The sequence below is a fragment of the Psammomys obesus genome, unplaced genomic scaffold, assembly GCF_907164565.1.
Source record: "Psammomys obesus unplaced genomic scaffold, mPsaObe1.curated_primary_1811, whole genome shotgun sequence".
NCBI lineage: Eukaryota > Metazoa > Chordata > Mammalia > Rodentia > Muridae > Psammomys > Psammomys obesus.
Window position 1 is genome coordinate 10,102,516 of NW_026596109.1, and position 21,746 is coordinate 10,124,261.

General features: G+C 43.7%; 1 protein-coding gene across 1 annotated transcript in view; it reads left to right on the plus strand.

Annotated features, from left to right (window-relative positions):
• The window catches only part of Ndc1 (NDC1 transmembrane nucleoporin), a 48,720-nt gene that overhangs the window by 9,443 nt on the left and 17,531 nt on the right, over positions 1–21,746 (plus strand). The window contains exons 6-16 of the mRNA XM_055629074.1: positions 2,417–2,525; positions 3,432–3,483; positions 6,023–6,158; positions 7,428–7,520; positions 9,277–9,358; positions 10,423–10,575; positions 13,519–13,758; positions 13,848–13,966; positions 15,666–15,716; positions 17,559–17,622; positions 18,333–18,433. Of these exons, the coding sequence (XP_055485049.1) occupies positions 2,417–2,525; positions 3,432–3,483; positions 6,023–6,158; positions 7,428–7,520; positions 9,277–9,358; positions 10,423–10,575; positions 13,519–13,758; positions 13,848–13,966; positions 15,666–15,716; positions 17,559–17,622; positions 18,333–18,433 (1,200 nt within the window). The remainder of the gene's footprint in view (positions 1–2,416; positions 2,526–3,431; positions 3,484–6,022; positions 6,159–7,427; positions 7,521–9,276; positions 9,359–10,422; positions 10,576–13,518; positions 13,759–13,847; positions 13,967–15,665; positions 15,717–17,558; positions 17,623–18,332; positions 18,434–21,746) is intronic.

Below are 21,746 nucleotides of genomic sequence, written 5' to 3' on the forward strand. Positions count from 1 at the left end.
CTGGAGCTCATGTTTACACGTGTGACCTGAGGTATCAATGTTTGTATGTGTCTAAAATGTTTTATGGATAGGACTTACATAAATAGCTTCATAGTGTATATATTTTTTACTAAGTATTTTAATGAAAGATCAGATCAGTCCACTAGTTTGCTTTAAACTGTTAAAATGTTCGTGTCAGATTCCTTTTTATTTTTTTATTTTATTTTATTTTTTTTTATTCTTTTTTTTTTTTTATTAATTACACTTTATTCATTTTGTATCCCCCCCCATAAGCCCCTCCCTCCTCCCCTCCCGGTCCCACCCTCCCTCCCCTTTCTGCATGTATGCCACTCCCCAAGTCCACTGATAGGGGAGGTTCTCCTCTCCTTTCTGATCTTAGTCTATCAGTTCTCAGATTCCTTTTTATTTGATTTGTTTATTTTTTTACTATGACTGTGACCCCTACTAGTATTATTTTAGACAGGACCTCCCTATTTCCCTGGATGGCCTGCAGCTCACTGTGGAGAGCAGGCTGCCCTCAGCCTCACAGAGATATGCCTGTTTCTGCCTCCCGAGTGTTGGGATTGAAGGGGTGCACCGCTATGCTCTACCTGGGTTGTTTTTTTTTTTTTCCCCTTTAAGGCTGAGTTTAATTCTGTGTCTGTATGCCAGGGAAAAGATTCTTAATGCTGGTCCTGACAAAAAGGGAACATCTTCAGCAACATGGAACAGGATGGAAGCTGTAGAGGAGTAGTGGGGTGTCTGGCATGGTGGTGGTGGATAAATTAAGTAGCCAAGGCCCTCCAAAATTTAATTGAAAATCATTTAAACTCGGGAGCAAATGGAGATAGGGTGGGTGCGCTGTGCACCTTGGCAGTAAAGAGCTGTGTAGAAACCGTATCCTTGCGTGGTACAGTTCCATGTCTTGGTTGAGATCTTTGCCTGCACCAGTAGAGTGCCAACTACCGTTTGTGACCAGGTATTCACATCGGCTGCTTTTTATAATCACGCTATAAAAGAAGCTTCCATCTAGTACGTAGGCCTTTGCTTTTCTTTAGCTTCTAAAAGTCCTTAAAGAAGGGTCAGCCCGATAATAGAGGAAGCTCACCTTTGGATCACAGGTTAAGACTCCCTCAAGTTAGTTGGTTTTCCGTTGGCATTTTGGGAGCGAATGGTGGCAAGGAGAGGACGCATTCAGCCAATGTTTCTGAAGTGTGGTTTTGTTACTTTTTCTTTTTGATAACTTTTTGTTAATAGAATTTGCAAATACTCAGTAAGGCACTGCTTTGATTTAGCAAATCGATTTATTTTGCCGCTAACTAGAGCACTGTGACATGCCCAGGGTTACTGCCCGTGCACACCTGGCTTCACCCCTGGTGCAAGGGCAGGTGCTCCCGGGTGTCTGCACGTAACCTAGTGCAGGGTCTGCAGAGTCAGCGCAGCACGGGCGCTGAGGTGATGCGCTCTGCAGCTGGCCTGCTGGATCCCTAATACAGGTTACCGCGGGCTAGCCGCGTGCGGTGGTGACACACTCCCCGTGCCTTAGTTGTATGTCTGCAAGGTGGGCCTGGTAGTCCATCTCCCTCCGTAGGCCTGTGAGGTGGGAGTGACTGGACCACCCTCCCTGCTCAGAGTGCACAGTGAGGGGTCCGCAGGAAGCCCCGGCACGTCCCCGGCGCTGTTCTATTCATCACCATCAACCACAGTTGGCTTTACTAAATAGAAAATTCCAGAAATAATAAGGTTTAATCAAGCGCTAGATATGCTTATCATTAGATATTATCTTACTGGAATATTTGTTATCATTAGCATGTTTTGTACATGGGATAAGCGTGGTATACACAGGGTTTGGCACTGCCAGGCATCTACCAGTTCTTGGAATATATCCCCATGGAGAAGGGGCTGCTGAGCCGCTGTGTTTCCTTGTATGTTCCTCATCAGTAGTCCTTAACATAACATGGATTCATAGTGTTAATCATCTTATTTCTGATCTTAGTTGTATAGTGTAAAAATTATTAAATATTTAAACATTAAAATAGTCTATATAGTTATTATGAATAATGTCTTTTAAGTTCTAAATTAGAATTTTTCCTCTTTTCTCTTTCTGTGTGTGTGTTTATATGTATGTACAGCTTGTGGGAGTTGGTTCTCTTGTACCATATTGTCTCATGTGGGATAGAACGCAGGTCACCAGGCGTGGCAGTAGGCACCTTTATCCACTGAGCCATCTCATAGGCGGCAGCTTATGGTGTGTTTCGTTAAATTTAGGTTTTGGTGGTGGGGGTTGACCGGGGCCTCACACATGCTAGGCAAGCTGCTACAGCATCAAGCTGCAACCCGGCCTCTGAATGACTGTGTCACCGTCTGCCTCTGCTGGTGTGCCCACCCAGGGTGGTGCTGGAGATGCCATTTGACTTTTTCTTGTTGTCTTCCACAGCAGTACAAATTTTTGCGCTTCAGGAGATCTCTCCTCTTACTAGTTAAACATAGCTGTGTGGAGTCCCTGTTCGTGGTCAGAAATTTCTGCATTGTGTATTATTTTTTTGGTAAGAATTTCTACTTTCTAAATATAGTATATTATTAGCTCACAGTGTAGAAAATGCCAGTTGCAAAGTTACTCTTGAATTCATTTTTTCTAGTTGTGCTTGATCAGCTCCACTGATTTCATTGTGTGGATTGTCAGGGTTTAGTGAAAGGAATTTTTTATTAAAGGAAATGTGGTATACACATGTAAAGTACTCCTCTAACAGAGAGATCTCGTGTTGGACACGAGGTAAATCGTGAAGTTATGTTCACCTCAGAAACAGATGCTCAGCCTTAGAACAGAAGTGAGTGGCTCTAGAGGCTGAGACAGGGCCCGGGGCGGGGGTGGGGAGCCTGTGCAGGGGCTAAGTGTGCAGTCGTGTGTGGGGAGGAAGACCCGGGGAGCTGTTGCACGGCAGTCAGAGCGCACAGCTCTGTGCTACGCGACTAAAGATGGTGAGCGTGTCATGCGGTGGGCGGCTTGTGGTTCTGGGAATCAGCTTCGGTAATTAGACTTGGTGGCAGCTCTGGCTTGCTGAGTCATCTCTCCAGCCCAGAAGCACCACGGCTACACGTTTTGCTCTGTGTGAGGCAGAGGCAGGGATGAGTGACTGCTCACCTGTAGACTTCGAGATGGGCTGATAGGCATGGTCACCGCTGGTGGCGTGTGCTGTTAGCCACGTGACTGTGCACTGAAAAGCTAGATGGCTGCAGACGCCCCCTCATAGTTGTCTGGATCTGCTTTGTTTTTAATAACCATGGTGGCGACGTCATGTGTATCTGAGAGGAAGGGCTTCCGGGACTTGGAAACTCGTCCCTTTTCTTCTCTATTCCTAGTCAGGCAGCCTAGCATTTTCACTGAGGTCTTCTAAGCATGGTGAGGGATTGTACTAACTGCTCATGTTCCTGTCTTGGTGTTTTCTCCCCAGGACATATTCCCAGAGCTTGGATTAGCACTGCCATGGACCTTCACATAGAGGAGTAAGTCAAGTCCAGTTTTATCTGTTTCCTTCCTTTTAAGTTTTACTACTTCCTAGATGCATTGTTTAGCTTCATCCTTTAATTTCTTTTAAATTGAAGTAACAGAAGAGAGGGAGGTACTTGACATAACAGGAACGTGCTGGCTCACCCCTGCCCCATCCTGCGTATAGTTGAAAACTCACCCTGCTGTACACACTCCTGAGCCACTGTGGATCAGGTGAAGGCCAAGCGTGCTTGACACCATGCCCTCTCCGGCCAGTCTGTCCTGTGATGGACTTAGCTTCTCACTCTTAACTAAGTTTGGGTGTTGAATACCAAATGCCATGCGCTTTGTCTGCTTCACTTTAATCCTCTAAAGATGCTGGAAGGTAGATAATCTTTCAATGTAATGAAGTCATTAATAAATTACTAATATTTCTGAGTCATACCCCCACACGAACAAAGACACATGCACACAGTTCTCAGGAAACAAATTGCCTTTATTTTTGAATGCATGTAGCTCCCACAGTTTAAAAATGCAAAGACTTGTACGAGAGTATGGCACACAACACTCGAGAGCAGAGGCAGAAGGCCAGCCTCATCTACAGAATAGTGAGTTTTAGGCCAGCCAAGGTGAGACCTTGTCTCAAAACCAAAATGGAAAGAACAGAGTGAAAGACTCCTGCCTGTCTCCACTCACTCAGACTTCTCCCAGACATGAGAAATAGTCAGCTGCTTTGATGCTGCTGTTAGTTATCATTTTCTGAGTCGCATGGCCGTGTCTATCTTTTTCATTTATTATATACCACAGATTTTTTCGTGTTCATTGTATCTGTGATTTATTAAAAAAACCACAACTCACTAACTAAATAAATGCTTTTTTGTTTTCTCACATTTTTGAAAACATTTTTATATTTATGTAGTGTGCATATGTGTGACCATCAGAGGCCATCTTGAGGGAGTTCTTTCCCTTGAGTGTGGTCTCTCCTTTTATCATGTGAATCCTGAGGTGTGAATTCGGATTGTTGGACTTGGCTGCAATGCCTTTATCTACTTAGCTGTATCACCACTTTCTCACAGAACTTTTGATCAATAGGAGTAGCTTAGCCATCAGATAAACATGGAAGCTTCGCATACTCGTGATGTGTTCTTGGTTTCACTTTGCCTGTGATGCAGCCATAGTTGATGAAGGTGGCAGTCACGTGGATGCACTACAGTGCTCTGTCTTATCCCACTCACACTTTGCTCACAGCCAAGGGTTCATCTAAGCTGGGCGCAGCGCATTCCCTCAGCCCCAGGACTAGTGAGGCTGAGGCAAGGAGGATTGTGAGTTCAAGGCTAGACTGAGCTGTACAGGGAGATCCTGTTTCAAATAAACAGACCAAAATGGGCTTAACCTGTATTTACTGGATAAAGTCAGTTTCCTCCATTGTGTGTCCTTTTAATTTTTGGTTACTTCACTGTGAGGCTTGTATCATATGGAGTCCACTAGGTTCAGTTACAGAGAGTTGGGATTTTGACACAGCTGGGTATTTTAGAGGTCCTGTAGATTGCAATTATTTTTATGAGTTCCTAGGTAAGATTTAGTTTTATTCTCCACTTAGTTATTAGGTGAGAAACCAAGTGCATTGCAGACTGTGTCAGCTGGAAAGAGGAAAACAGTATGTGATAGAAATCTAAGTTTTTGTTCTTAAACTCAAAAAATCTTATTCTATTGTGAAGTGCCTGCTATTCTTTCATCATCTAGCCAGACCATCAGTCAGTATTGACTTAGATCTGACATGATCCTGTCATTTGTTGGGCTTCCCCACGAATGGCGAGCACTGTGTGAACAACCCTGTTGTAAGCTGCTTTAAATCCGTGAGAGCCTGAGGAGGGAGAGTGAGGGGATGATGCTCTGTTCTGTGCATGAGGAAAATGAAGATGGACACAGGGCTACCTAAGAGGGGCCCATAGGTGATGGTCAGACTCAGGTTCTGTTTTGTACAGTTGCTGGTTTTGTGATTTTAGGATTTATAGCAATACTGAGTCACTCAAGGACTTCTAGGATGTGAGTTTTAAGCGTAACATTCTAATAGTTTCTAAAATTGTTTGAAAAGCAAAGACCATTGTTTCTGTAACGTGCAATGCTCTGAAACTGTATGGCAGACACACGGAGCTGCTATCTGATCCAGACGTCCTAGGCATATTTCCGAGACTTCAGATGCTCTTGCCCCTCTCCTTCCCTTTCTTGTGTGCTGGGTGACACAAGAGCCCCTGTACCCTGCTCCCTAGCCCTGTTTAACTGGTCAAGGAATTAAGCTGTGAATCAGCAGTAATAAGCTTTCACCTGTCCTAAGTAGTTAGGCATGTGGCCGTGGCTCTGGCTTCACAGTAAGTGGCACTGAGAACTCAGGCACTGCAGGGCCAGTTCCTGCCTGCACCTTCCCCGCAGCTTCCCTATGAACTTCTGAGGGAATGTCAGGGAGAGTGCACTAGAAGGTACCAGCAGATGGGCTGTGTCTTTTAGCATGGAATCCTGTCTTTGCTGCCGAGTTAATGGTACTTGCTACTTTTATAGGCAGGCTCACAGGCCTCTGGACACGATAGGAGGCCTCCTGAATGTCTCGCTACTCTACCATGTGTGGCTGTGTTCTGTCTTCCTCTTGATGACTTGGTACATCTCGTGGATTCTCTTCAGAATCTATGCCACCGAGGTCAGTATGTGAAGTTGTTTGTTAGTACTGCTGCGTTTCAGAGTATAGGAAGGTGCTCTTTAGCAGAGCACTGCTCACAGCTACGTTACTTAGTTGGTTTTCGGTTTCATTGTTCAGTCTGTATTCCTAAGGAACAGCTGGTGCTCATGGAGTACCTAGAAATTAAACAGGATGTTATTTACCATGCTTTACTGAGAGCCAGCCTTCCTGGGTTTTTGAGTATAAGGTTGGCCTAGATTTTAATTTAATTTTTCATACTAATGAGTAGATACTGTTAACCTGGGCATGGTGGCACACTCCTTTAATCTCAGGAAGGCAGAGACAGAACTCTGTGCGTTCAAGGCTAGCCTGGTCTACAAAGTGAGTCCAGGACAACTAAGGCTACACAGAGAAACCCTGTCTTGAAAAACCAGAAAAAGAAAAAAGAAATACATACTATTAACATATAAATGTATAGTTATACAGTATTTGCTTTTTAAAAAAAGATCTTGAAATTTACACGAAGAAATGATTCTGCAAATTGAATTAATCTGGACAGTTTTATGGGCATTTTGCCTACATGCATATATATATGTGCTCCACGTACATGCCTATTGGTATGGCTCCCCAGAAACCGGAGTTCCATACAGTTGTGAGCTGCCAGCTGGGCGCCAGGGTCCTCAGAGGAGCGGCCAGTACTCAGACTGCTGAGCTCCACAAAAAGATTTTTAGGTGACTAATTGCCTCTTTTTTAATGGTCTAGATGTGTTTGCATAGGAAAGAAGTGTCTGTTTGGTCTTTCCAGCACTGTGGTAATTCGCAGTGGTTTCCCAGGATCTTTGTTCCTGGAGTTTATTTCTGCTCGTAGGTACCCATTTGACAAAATTGGGACAGTGGCACTTTAGAAAATATATTTATTTTTGTTTAAAACTTTATGTGTATGAGCATTTTGCCTACATGTACGTCTATGTACCACGTGAGTGCCTGGAGTCTGGAGGCCAGAAGAGGCCATTGGGTTTTCTGGGCCTGGAGTTACAGTCACTTACACCCTCGCAGTGTACGGGCTGAGAATCAAGCCCAGGTCCTCTGGAAGAGCAGCCAGTGCTTTGAACTGCTGAGCCATTCCCAGCCCCACACAGTAACGCGCTTTTAACAGTGCTTTGGCAAGGAGCACTGAGATATTGATTTGATTGTATTTGTTCTTCATCGGCTCAGTCCGTGCTTACGGAGTATAGCAAGGTCATGAAAAGAATCCCTTTCACATTCTTTGAATCTCACTGTATCCAACAGGCTTATGTGTTTCCTGTTCAGCCACCTTTTGCGGAAGAATCCGAGGAATGCCTCCCGAGAGTCTTAAATAGCAATCCCCCCCTCATCGTAAAGGTACCAGAAGTGTGCATGGCTTTGCAGTTATCTCTGACTTACCTTCTAGAGTTAGAGGTAATATTCAGCGTAGCCAGTCATGTAGATAATACTATTTGAAGGTCTCAAACAGCAGTTTTCAACCAAGGGTTATGACCCCTTTGGGGAGTCACCCAAGACCATCTGAAAACCCAGATATTTACATTGCAATTCATAACAGCAGAATTACAGTTAGGAAGTAGCAATGAAATTAAGTCTATGGTTGGAGTCACCAAAACATGAGCTGTATTAAGGGTTGCAGTGTCAGGAAGGCCGAGAACCGCTGGCCTAGAACACTCTAGTGTTGGTACTGTAAAATTACCTACTTGCTAGTGCTGTTTTTTTTTTTTTTTTTTTTTAAATCATTTCAAGTGATTAAATATGAAGTAAAGTATTCTGTGTATGCACCAGATATGTAGGAATGTTTCCCAGGGTGGTATTGGACTCTTGGATTCATCCTGTACTTCTGTTTCAGCTTCTGAGTAGGAGAGACCACTGGCATGTGCCCCCTACACCCAGCTAAGCCAGCTACCTAGTCACAAAAGACAGAGGTCTCTCAGACATACGATGCAGTGGTAGCCAGCTGAAGGTATAACTTTCACAGATCGTTGTGAAACACTGGTGCATTTTTAAAGCGCTGCGTCTAGACATGCTTTTGTTCATTTACTGCTCGTGGTCAGAGGTAGTGTAGTGTGCGTGGTTGTGTGTTGACATGAATTACTGATAATTCTAAAACCATAAATCATAAAAGTTAGACAAGTTTACAAATCAAAGTAAAAGAAAGCCGATTTGATTGAAATTACAATTTGAAATTGTGAATAACAGGATATGTCTTACTCTGTTAAAAGATTGTAGTGCCTTGTTTATTTTCTATTTTTGTGTTTTTGAGACAAGACCCTGCTATGTAGGCCAGGTTGGGCTTGATTTTTGCCATTATCCTGCCTAAGCCACTTTCTGAGTGAGTGCTAAGGCACAGGTATATAACAACATGCCCATTAAGCTTAGTGATTTAAAAATAATTAAAGGAAATGCTTGGAACTCAGTGTTTTTCACAGTCTAGAGAAGCTGTAAACAAGTAGGAGAATGAACCATTGAGGCCCTAATTGCTGTTCAGTGCTAGCTACTCATTTGATCACCTATTGAACCTTCAGTAGAAGGCTAGTGCCGGGTACTGCTGGCTGCGTTGGGTAGGTCGATGGCTGAGACATAGCATAGCCTACTGGAAAGGCAGACGACATAAGCAGGACTAAGTTTATCCTGGCAAGTGTGGTGGCGCCACTCACTCCCCTCAGAAGGACTGACAGGCTTGCCTGGGAGAGGGGATGTTCAGTGTGTTTCTGCGATGGGCTCAGCCTTTGCATGTGGTAGTGAGCAAGGTGATATCCCTGATCTTGTGGACCTCGCAGTGGTGAGTAGGAGCAGACGAAACAACAGGCTCAAGTGCCAAAGCCGAGAGCTGTGATGTTGTGTGAGGACAGGGAAAGTTCCAGGAGGAAGTGATAGCAGAATTTTCCACTCCAGAGCTGAAAGAATAGAGAGCTCTGTAGTTCTTGTGTTAGCCAGAGCCTACTCTGTAGGGAGGTAGAGGCAGGAGAGTCCTAGAGATACAGAGGGAAAGTTATGGTTCTGAAATATTCCTTTTATTTTAGAATCTGTCTTTGTCTTTGGAGATGTAGTGAGTCTAGTTCTTGCATATGGTTTTGTTAAAGCTTTAACAGGCTTTCTCTTTTCCCTTTAGTATTTGGCCTTACAGGACCTGATGTTGCTTTCTCAATATTCTCCGTCTCGAAGGCAAGAAGTTTTTAGCCTCAGCCAACCAGGTATTGCTGAGAGTCATAGACTTACTTGGGCATGCATGTGTGTGCTCAGGGTGCTCCAAAGCTTTGGGAAGGGAGGTGTAGTTCATCCATCCACATATCCTGAGTCCTTTGAGGGTGACAAATGACAAATGGTGACGTTGCTATGCATAGAATTTATGTCACCAGGAAAACCATTTATTTGTGGATATTCGTTTTTTCAACTCCTTAAATACCTAAACCTGAGGAAATTGTGTAGTGTGTCAGCAGAGAAGCTTAGCCTAAGAATCTTCTCTTTTAATGAGGACCTTGAAATTTAGGTGGCTTCATTCCTAGATGGAATAAGTGACATTTTTGTTACCTAACTCCACGAACATAGCTGTGTGCTTCTGCTAGGTTCCTTTGCCTCCCTAAAGAGAGAAGGTAGGCAAACTGGATTTGACAGGCTGAGGGTATCCTTGGAAGGCCTGACATTCTCTGCTGTACTTGCCAAGACTGACTTTGCCAGAGCTCTCACCATGTTCCTGGCATGGAAGTCGTCCAGCCCCTGCCCCAGAGGGAAAGAGCCTGGCTAACCTTTCATCTGCTTTCTAATTAGCTCTCCATCATTTTGCCAAGCTTGCCAGTTCCCAGACTGTGAAAAGATCGTCTGTAGTTAAATGTGATGTGGAAATGAAACCCAGTTATATAAAAATATAATTGATCAGAGCTGCTTTCCTTTTTGTGGTGAGGAGCACAGTGCTGGCACTGGGGAAAAGAGGAGCATGCTTTTCTGCTACACTTGGGCTCAGAGACCCAAGCAGCTGACAAGATTGCATGTGCTTTGCCAGAGAACTTCGGCTCTGGGGCTTGTGGTTAAAACTCAAGTAGATTTTTCTACAGTCCTTAGTTGTCCCGAGTTACTGGCACACAACAGCTAGTCTGAGGAGTATCTTGTGCGTGTTTGCTGGTTAAGTAATGGTCCTCTTTCATGCCACAAAAGGAATATGTTTAAGAGAGACCTTCGTGACGGGGGAATGAGTGGCACGAGATGGGAGAAGAGGATACAGGACTTTTTCCATTTCAGAAGTGTTGTTTGACTACCTTAGGTGGACATCCCCACAACTGGACTGCCATTTCGAGGGAGTGTTTGAATCTCTTAAATGATATGACTCAGAAACTGGTTCTCTACCAAGAAGCTGCTGCTACAAATGGAAGAATGTCTTCATACTCGGTGGAGCCCAAGAAGTTGCATTCTGCAGGTGACGCCTGCTCCTGCATATGAGGGGGAGTGCATCTGTTTCCTTGGAAAGTGACAGGAGCTCATTCCTGCCCATTTGCATATGTGAGGAATATATGTTAATGTTTATGTGAGAGTGAGCCAGTTTAACAACAATGCCAGATACTGTACTGACCAAGAAAGACAGACCTTAGTTACTGTTGTAGATTGAAAACTTCAGTTCAGAGTAGCAAGTCATTGAACATTAAAAAGTACTTTTTTTTTTTTCATTTGCCAGTTAATAAAATGCTTAGATTATGCACAGTGTAGCAGTAGTGTTTGAAAGACTGGTACAACGATAGTCATCAAATGAAAGTCAGAGCCAGGTGGGTCTCCATAGGTAAGAGTGGGCGGATGTCTGATGCAGTGGCACACAGAAGGGCAGCTGGGGCGACTGGGGGACTGGATGGTTTCGAAGCACACAAACAGTGTTACTGCCCCCCTTTTCTTTTTATTTATTTTATTTGTTGGTTTTTGTTTTTTGAGACAGGGTTTCTCTGTGTAGCCTTGGCTGTCCTGGACTTGCTTTGTAGACCAGGCTGGCCTCAAACTCTCAGAGATCCACCTGCCTCTCGGAGTGCTGGGATTAGAGGCGTGCGCCACCACCACACCTGGCCTATTAGTGCCCCTTTCGATTGAAAGACACTGAGGGAATCCAGGTAGAGGAAGCTGTGCAAGGCACTGCATCCTTCAAGTGGATGTTCAGACTGACGAGGGCTTTTTGTCGAGAACCAGGCGTCTAAGAGACTCATGTTGACCGCCTGCTAGGGTAGAGTAAGCCTGCTTCATCCTCACTCTCTTCAGAAGTGGGATCTGAACTTCAGCCTCTTTCTTCTTTTTAAGAAATTCCTGAAATCTGAAAATATTTTTGTTAGGATTTTTCGTCCTTACCATGTTCGTCTCCAGGCTTGATGTTCCGGGCTGGAGACGAAGGTCAGTGAGTGATAGCTTTACCACTAATGCTTGGAAATTCTCACATTTGACAAGTCAGTCTGTGGACCAAAGCAGAGTCATGGTGTTGGGAGTCATTACCCTGGGGCAGCATTGGCCTCCGGAAAACCTACTTAAAGCAACATGCTTTAAGTAGGCTTACGGATGTCAGATTGTAGCCAAGTCTAGCCAGGGTTTTAGATGTCACTCTCCCCTAGGTGGTCCATAACTGTTGTCACTTATTCACCAGACATGTCACTGAAAGCTTTCTGCATACAAGAAATGTCTGAAGCCAGGGATCTCATAGGTGAAAACAGCCTTGCCACTGACCTTTCAGGAGAAGGCACACAAGTAATGCGAAGACAGTGTAGCCAGCTGAAAGGAGAGCTGTTAAAATGGTATCAATGAGGAAGGTGATGGTTGGTGACGAAACACTGCTTTTCTTAAGGCTGTGGAACCATGAGAAAATTTTGGGAAGCCTAACTGAATGAGCATGTGGAGATCAATCACCCTGGGCCGTTTTGTATGGGTCTCACCAGAAGCAAGGTGTTCAGTATTTTCTATTTCAACCAAAAGTTGTCTCTAATGTTGAGGAATAATTGAAAAAAACTTTTAAAGACAACTTTGACTTCTAGTTTAGATTAATCCTTTAAAAGTCATTAATCCTTTAAAACTCGTACTTTCAATGTTTAATTTTTTAATTTTTGTTTCTTCTTATTTTTTGAGATAGGGTCTCACTATTTGAGCCCTGGCTGTTTTAGAACTCACTGTATAGACCAAGCTGCTCATTTTTTACCTCCTGAGTATTGGGATCAATTTTTTAAATTATAGTTTTACTTAAAAAAAAAAAAAAAAAAAAAAAAAAGCAAAAAACTAATGCAGTGTATTTGTCTTTAAGCTTTGTTCCAGAGTATTAGGGAAGGTTCCTCTGATGTGTGTAATATGCTACTTCATTGGTTGTTACAAGCTGAGTTTTTGTTCTTATTTTTTCTGCTGGTAAGGGATTGAATCTAGATCCTCACACAGGCTAAGAATATGTTTTATAATTACCCACTTTCACCCAATATAAGATGGTGTTTAATGAAGCTGTTTGTTGGTCAGATTAATAAATATCCTGGGCAAATTAGTCTTTGATACCCAGATTGTGTGAGCTAGATAAGTGTTTTAACACTGAGCTACATTCTGAAGCCCCCCCCCTATTTTTTTCCTTTTCATTTTGGTACAGGGTCTTAGAAGAGTTTTAGGCTTGACAAACTTTAGCGTAGGTAGGCTTTGAACAATAATTCTCCTGCTTCAGCCCCCTGAGTACTGGGATTACAAGTCTGCCCTACCAGGCCCAGCAACAAATTAGTGTTTGTTGGGACTTTTTTTGGAAACACCAGCATTTTTTTCCCTTGCCCATCTTTCCCATAAATTTGATGTGTTTGTCCAAGTAGTAGTTAAATAGGAACATGCAGCCAAACTGGATACATTCTGATGCCATAAAGTGTGCTGTTTAAAAGTAAAATGCAATCGATGACTTCATTTGAAAGTGGTAGAGAAATGAGCCTTTGAAAATCTAGGTGCTCTGGAGCGGGGTGTAGCTACCCTGTTCTGACAGAAAGCGAAAGGTCCCTGCAGGCTGGTTCAGGTGTTTGCTCTCCAAGCCTGATACCCGCCTTTGACCCTGGAGCCCATGGTGAAAGGAGAGAACCAGCTCCACAAAGTGGTCCTTACACACACACACACACACACACACACACACACACACACACACACACACATTCGAGTCACGCACACACATACATGCACAATAATGCATAAGACAAATTTAAAACTCCTTGAGTGGTTCCTGGATTACAAAAATAAAATCGGACATTGGGACTTAAATCTAATTGGAGCCACCTACCGTGCCTTGGTTTACTGCCTTAAAGGAGGCGGGGGGTGGAGTTCGAGACCCTCTGCTGGCCTGCGAAGGCCAGGTTGCCTCATCAGCACCACATCTGCTTTTTTACAGAAGAAACTGCTTATCAAACTCCAAAACCTAGCCAGATGTCCTCTGTGCCACCGTTGGTTAAAACATCACTGTTTTCTCCAAAATTACCTACACCGGATGTTTCAGGTCCTTTGGGGACTCCGTTTGCCTCTGGTGCGGTGAATCGAGTGGCTGGAATTTTTGATGTGAACACGTGCTATGCGTCTCCCCAAAGTCCTCAGCTAACCAGAAGAGGACCGCGCTTGTGGACTCACACTTCTGGTGAGAGCCATTTACTTTCTGAGGTTTGAGGTCTCACAGTTGGAGAGCAGGCAGCCTAACTAAGTTCTCACCTCACCATTTCTTCTCAGTGGACCAGCAAATACCTGAAATCTCTAACCCCTCTCCTTGTGCCTCTGTCACCGCTGCCGGGGAGACAGCGAGGCGGCCCAGTGCGGTTTACTCGTGGATTCAGAATAAGCGTGAGCAGGTAGGGTGACACATCTGTAGGTTTTATGTTTACATGTAACGTTGGCAGATTGAGGATCTCACAGCAGCAGTAGCTTTTTGTTTGTTTCATGCTTCATGTGTGAGATTGACTCATGAAACCACCAACATTTGAGTGTTTTGAATGTTACGTTTCACATGACTTAGTTCTTTGATAGTTGAGTTTTAGGCTCTGGGTTAGACAGCAAGTAAAGCCCTTTCCCATATGTTTATATCTTCGTACGGGAAATAGATGAGTAAGCAAGTATATAACTCCGTATTTGTTTAAAGTGTAGAAAGTCACTGATTAATGTAAGGACTGTTCTGGGAACTATTAAGAGCAGAAGTTGCTTCATACTGTGACATGCTGTTAACTCTTAGCTGCATTCTGATAGATCATGTCCAAGATGGGGAAAATACACTCAAAAGAGACTTCCAATGTCTTAAGTATTACATAGAAAAGGCAGAGCCAGTAAGAAGGACGACACTTAAAGAAAGGAGTGCTGTCTCTGTAGAAATGTGACAGTGCATGCAAGCGAAGCAGGGTAGGAGAAGTGTGAAGAGCTAAACTAGACTGCCTAGGGCACAGTGAGGTCGGTGCGCTGAAGCACCTGATGGTGCCGGACCTGGCCAATTCCCTCGGTGACACAGAAATCCGCCGTGTTGTTGGTCATAGGATGTCACCATGTCTCTTAGACTGTGAAGGAGCTTTTATAATAGTGGCGTTGAGGCGGGACTTTTCCATATCTGGAGTTTGACTAAGAGCTAGCGCTAAAGCTGCCGCAGTAATCTAGTGGAGGAGGTGGTGTGTGGACATGGGGATTGCGATGGCAGCGGTGAGGTGTGGTCAGGTTTGGATTTTCATTTGGATGTAACAGGATTTGCTTATAATTTGCTTTCAGTATGCAGGAGAAGGCTTTTGGCTTGAGGCACTGAACTAGCATAAAAGCAGTTGATTTACCACTGATTATGAAGAGGTTGATAGCGGTGAAGTGGGGAACTGAAGTTTGATCTCGGGCATGGCAACTCTGACACACCTATGTAGAAAGCAGGTGAAGACGAAGTGAGCAGCAGCAGTAAGGTGTAAATGGGAGATAGAAACATGTTTGCTGATGAAATGCGGTTAGTGTAGAAGAAAGGGACCAGGGTGACTCAAATGCCACCCTGCTAGTTTCTGTGTAGTAACTAGATAGCTTCAACTTTCTGCATCCCTGGAGCTTATGTGGCTTTGGTGAGCATAGCAAGGTGCAAATTTACTTTTAAGTTGGTGGGTTTCTGACATAGGAAACTTATTTTCTATAAATGTCACCTTGTAGAAAATGTTTTGTTTTTGTTGTTGTTGTTTTAAGGGAGGGGGTGATTTAGAGAGCCAGTAGTTCTATTGAATTGAGAAAAAAAAGTTGTTTTTTTTTTTTTAAACCCAGTCAGCTTAGGTTTTTTGTTTGTTTGTTTGTCTTTTTTTTTTTTTTAATAGCAAGTCTCTAATCTGGTGTCCAGTGTGTATACATGGGAACACAGTTAAGGTTAGATGGCTTACAGTTATCCAATCCATAGTACAGAGGTATGTACTTAAATATTTTATTGTAAATATTGTTCATTTCTACATTTTCATTTAGAAAACTCTTCTTCAGGAAGAATGTAGAAATGTGTACTATTTGAGTAGACTTGAAAGTATAACCATGTTAATTTTTTTTCCTACTCAGATTAAGAATTTCTTGTCAAAACGGGTGCTGATAATGTACTTTTTCAGTAAGGTAAGAATATAAATTACAGCATGGAGGACGGGGGAGAGGAAGTGAAGGCGGAGTAGAAGATAAAATCTGTGATATTCCATAGAAACAATCTGAGCAAGCCAGGCCTTTCCCTACACCCGTATCACCCCGTGCTTCCTGGGTCTTGCCGCGGTGGTTGTTCCCCTGAGCCTTTGTGGCTGCTGGCATCTGTGTGGTGATTTTCATCATTGACCCTTCCATGCTGGTTGGTGAGCAATCTAGCTTCTGGGTGCTTCATGACTCACTTTCCTGCTCACATCTTTGTGGCCTGTTTGGTATCAAAAAAGAGGAGACTGAATTAGATGACAGATGTTAGATTTTTGATGTATTAAAGAGTTGCAGTTGAGGCCACAAGGTTGCGTTCTGTGCCAGGATGGTGGCTTACGTTTGTAGTTCCAGCACTCCAGATGCTAAGGCAGAAGATTGAGAGTGAGACCTGGCAACTTAAGAGACCCTGTCCCTCCCAGACCTAAAGACCACCCCGAAGCCTCCAAACAACCCTTTCAGCTGGCCTCCCACGTTTTAGCTGTCCCTGAGCAGGAAGTTGCAGTTGCCAAAACGAAATATTTGTGTTTTCAGTTAGATGTAGCTGTTTTCTGTCAACCCCTTCTGAAGCAAAACCTTGGTCCACACGTAGGGCAAAGTACTCTCGCCTTTAGTGTTCAGGTCTTACCTCTTTCTGTACACGCTGCAGTGTTAGTGACTGGGCTCATGGAGCCTTTGGCTCACAAGCAAAGGTTTTCATTTTCACATGTACTCTATGAAGCCAAACAATGATGGGGAACAAATTGAGAAACCCTGCTATGAATATGTGGATATGTGAAGAGCCATTTCCACTTCTTCACGTTGCCTTTTCACTCCAAGGGAAGCTGTACCTAAAGGGCAAGGGCCTTTCCAAAAAGTCTACCTGGGACCACCCTCTATTGAGAAGGGTCTTATCCCCCACCAACAAGACGAGAGTTCTCTCAGGTTCTATCGCAGTTCTTGGTCTCCAGAGGGGAAAACAAATTTATTCTGAGTGTCTTATGTGTGCCATGCACTTTCCCGTATATTCCTTCCTGTAATTCCAGCAGTGGTCATCATTTTGTGGAGAAGAAGAAAGTTTCTGGTCTTGAGTAGAAAGTCTTTTCCTGTGTGAGTGAATATCTACCTTGATTTTAGTTCTGCCAGAGCTGTTCTGTGGGAACGATGTGCACGACGCTGAGAAGGGTTGTAGTGATGAGCCCAGTCTCCATTACACAAAGCCAGCGTTCTTACTTCTTGTCTGGGTTTTCAGATGGTCTCAGGAAATTATTAAATTAAACTTATTCTGTAGCCTGTGGAGGCCTTGAATTCCAGATCTTCCTGCCTTAGCCTCCCAAGTAACTGGGTTTACAGGCCTGTGCAGCCCAGTTCTGCCAGCGTTTATTTAGATGGGCCAGTTGTTGCTGCATACTGTTTAGCCCAGGGCAAATTAAAGAAAGTCACGGGTTTTTTTTGGGGGGGGGGCGGGGTAGGTTGGCAGTAGTAGACAGTTTATGAGATGGAACTGTAGTTAGGTGGTTCTTTTGTTTTAAAGAGCTTTAGTAACTCTCTCCTTGAGTGATCACTGTGCCGATTGACTGAGGTGGGCTGATCCTTAAATGAGAAGCTGGGGCACTTATGGGCTTGGGGCTACAGAGTCAGTTTGATTGGATGCTCTGCTATACTTAATGTTTATATAAGAAATTACTTTAGTTCTTAAATTTTGGAAGGCAGCTGTGAGTCTTTTGTTGCTATAGAACACACAATTATAAAATGGCAATTTTTGCACAAGGGACTTAAATATTTTTGTTTTATTTTTAGCACCCAGAGGCCTCCATTCAGGCTGTTTTTTCAGATGCCCAAATGCATATTTGGGCTTTAGAAGGTAAGTAGTATCTTAAAACTGTAATCTGTAACTGTGATTTTAATCAGTTAATTTGAAGTCTGTTCATGAGAGGTCAGTTCTGGGACTTCCCTTGAATTTTCAGATACATTTTTATCTTTGTTTTATACAGATAGTTTTTGTATCTTCGTCCCTGGCCTGCAGTCCTAGGGACAGAACTCAGAGCTTCATATCTGCTAGGCAAGCATGCCTGCTGAGCTGCAGCTACAAGCCTAGATGGGTTTTGATTTGGGTAGAATTATTCTGTACATAAATAAAGAAGTTGAGGCTAGGAGTCTTCCGTATCTTTATAAATAATTAAAGTGCAACCAGTAGGTAGTCATTACATTGAACTAAGAAAACTTGATTGTTAATGAACTGTTTTATCTTATAAACACCACCTTGATGCTTCAGAGACCCAGGGAGGCCTTGCTTGACCAGACTATAAAAAGCGTCCTCACAGCTGTCAGGCCTCGTTTCTTTGTATGTTTTGTTTTGTGGTGCTGAGGCATTTAAATACTTCTTCCGGGCTTGTTCCATCTGTAGTCCCATCTTATAGTACAGCTCTTTTTTACAGTTATATCCAGACATAATATTTTATAAGCTTGTATCTTATAATCTTCTATCTAGACCATCCATGTCTTCTCAGATAGATGTATTCCAGACGGGTTTGTCTAATTTTAATTTTGCTTCCCTGTATTCTCCCCCTCAAGGTCTATCGCACTTAGTAGCAGCATCATTTACAGAAGATAGATTTGGAGTTGTCCAGACTACACTTCCAGCCATCCTTAGTACTTTGTTGACCCTGCAGGAGGTAAGTGATTATCCCAGTGTTGGGCGTGAGTGCAGGCCATCCTCCATTGCCCAGGGTTTCTGTTTACGTCTCTAGTCCAGTAACAAAACATGCTGGAAATTAGGAAATTACAATCTAAAAGAGAGAACAAGAAGAAAAACTTCATTTGCTTAAAACATTTAAACTGAAAAAGAAAGTGTGATAAACCTGTGTGACAGGCTGCTGGAATTCAAGTGGCTAGTTCAGGCTATTTTGTGCAAGTTTGGGTTTTTTTCTTTGGTTTCTGAGACAGGATCTCTCATATCTCAGAGTGGCCTGAAACTTGCTGTATGCCCAGGACAACCTTGAACTTCTGATCTTTTCCCTCTGTCTCCCAAGTACTAGAGCACTAGGTATAAGCCACCATATACTCAGCAGTTTTATGTGGTATTGGGGATCAAACCCAGGGCTTTATGTATACTCAGCCAGCATTTTACCAACTGAGCTGCATTCCCTAGCCCAAGAGTTACTGAAAGTGCCCTGTGATTTCATCACCCAGTCAGATAAGGTCCCCAACAGCTAAGGCTGCTCGGTGTCCATCCTAAGGCTGGGTGGTTGGTTTTCACCACAGGCCTTTTTCTTTTAGTCCTGTACCTATAGGAAGGCAGAAAGAAAAGAAAAAAAACAAAACCATGCTTTCTGCTTTCCAGCAGGCTTCCTTTCTCCCTTTTTTCCTTCCTTCCTTTCCTCCCTCCCTCCATCCCTTCCTCCTTCCTTCCTTCTTTTCTTTCTTCACTCCCTCTCTCCCTCCTTCCCTCAATCCGTCCTTGCCTCCCTCCCTTCTTCCCCTTTTCATTTTTAGAATGAAGGCTGTGTAGCCTTCATTGTCTTGGAACTTGCTGCCCTCAAAAGAGCTGGTACTAAAGGTGTGCATCACCATGCCCATCAGGCTTCCTTTCTTTATTCTCCTGCATGCGCGCGCGCGCGCGTGTGTGTGTGTGTGTTTATATGTTTTTCTCCCATATATGTGTATATATGTGTGTTTTGGTTGGTTGGTTGGTTTTGACACAAGATCTTGCTGTGAAGTCCTGGCAGCCTCTCTTAAGAGACCCGCCTCACTGGCTCCTCAGTGCTGGGACTATAGACAAGTGCCAGCCCTTCATTTCTTAATGTAACTCATTTTAAATCCCGCCTTTTGCTGTGTGACCATGGGAGGTACAAAGAGCTTGGGGCTTTAAGAAATTGTGTGTGAGTACAATAGGCTCTTTGTACGAGGTGCTGGGCCCAAAGAGTAACAACTGTTGTATTTTTTGGTCTGGGGAATCATTTAGGAAAGGAGGAAAACGCCTGCTCCACATATCCTTTGTTTACATTGTAATTCATATCAGCATTTAGGGTGACTTGGTTAATAAAACAAAACAAATGATTTTTTTTTTTCGTTTCCTTTTTATCATTGTTGTTGCTCTGGACATTCAGTTTGAGTTTTTTCTTTGGGGGCAATTTTGAGATGAGGTCTCATTAGGTGGCCCACATGACCCACTAAAGCCCCAATCCCCTTGTATTTGCTGTCAAGGCTGGGATTAAGAGTTCTGCACCACCTTCTCTCAGCCCAGCGTTGCCTAAACACACAGTAGGGCCACTGACACTCAGGTGTGCTTTCTGCCCTTAAGGACGCCTGCATTTCTGTCTTGTGAAGTAAGCAGTCACCTCTGAGTATAGATGAGGGAGGCTCACTAGTGCAGTGAAGTAGTCTGGGTTCACACACAAGCCTCAGAGAGACCAGAGCTCGGACTGAACCCAGACTACTGCAGGGTGGTAGCCCCTCGGGAGAGCAGCAGCTCACATACATCATCCGTGACCTTACCTACTGGTTTCTGTCCTGGGTTGTGCTTTTCTCCCTCATAGGATTCTTGAGAGAATGATTCTATCCTTGAAATGCTTTGGCTCATGATCTATTGTGTGTGTGTGTGTGTGTGTGTGTGTGTGTGTGTGTGTGTGTGTGAGATAGAAAAAGGATTCCTGACACAATTCTTACTTAACTTTGCGGTGTGTTTTAATGCTGTTCAATTTCCTTAAAAAGTGCCAGCTGGAACTCCCTGAAATTGAGTAATGATGCTGCTCCAAGTGAGCATGGTGATCTCGCTCTCTGACTGCGCAAAGATCCCCGCCCTGGAAGGATTCCGTGCTGGCGTTATTCTGTTTGCATCTCTCCCACTGGAGGAATTCTTATTTCTTCGCAGTTCACTGGACGGAAAGCAGTCTGCTCACACTGATTGCAGTTGGGTGGGAAGATAAAAATTCCAGATTTGTCAAAAAGTCAGTCCTTTCCTTGAAAACAAAGGAGTTTAGATGGAGAATACTTTCGAAGGGCAGAGTAGTAAGATCCAAGAGGCCTATGTTGCACAGTTGAGAGTCAGAGGGACAAAGAATTGGACCAGGGAGCTGACACCCTGAGAATTAAGGACCTTGTGAGGCTCCTGTGTCATGGGTGGCCTTTTTGTTGTAGTCAGGGACATTTCGGTCCTGGACCGCAGCACTGCTGCCCGCTGAGCCATACTGTCCAGTACTGTTATTCAGCCCTTAGGGCTAGGAAGGAAATCAGTTCCGTTGAGTTGTAATGGTAGGAAAGGGGTGGATGCTCTAGCACCGTGTGCTTTCTGATTGTAAGTAGGAGGCTCTGTCCATGACTTCGTGTTTTGTCATCTTTTGAAGCATTAGGAAGATGAACGGGGTCTGGAGCGATGGCTAAGAGGTTAGGAGCACTTGCTGTTCTTCCAGAGGACCAGAGTTGAATTCCCAGCAACCACATGGTGGCTCACAACCATCTATAATGAAATCTGGTGCCCTCTTCTGGCATGCAGGCGTACGTGCAGACAGAACATGGTATACATAATAAGTAAATATATCTTTCAGAGGACCCTGGTTCAATTCCTAGCGGCCACATGGCAGCTTGCAACTGTCTAACTCCAATTCCAGGGGATCTTGACATCCTTACACCAATGCTCGTAAAATTAAATAAATAAAAAAAAATACATCTTCAGAAAAAAAATCAATAGTATTTCAAGATAACTGCAACAGCAGTAATGAAATGTCAAGAGAGTGGTGACTTCTTTGATACAGAAACTGCAGCTGTCACTGTTCCTATTCATAACTGAAGTCAATACTAAAGTTCAGTTTAGAGCTCTGGGATAGTAAACCTGTAGTTTATCTAGTAAAGCCCAGATGAGAGCCTTACTCTAGACACACCCCTTTTGTGTTCTTGCTTTACAGAGCAATTTTTGTGGTTTCTTGCCCCCATGTTGCCTTTCCAAACTTACTCTGGAGTCTTTATAGTGCTTTTAAATCCCTCTCCAGA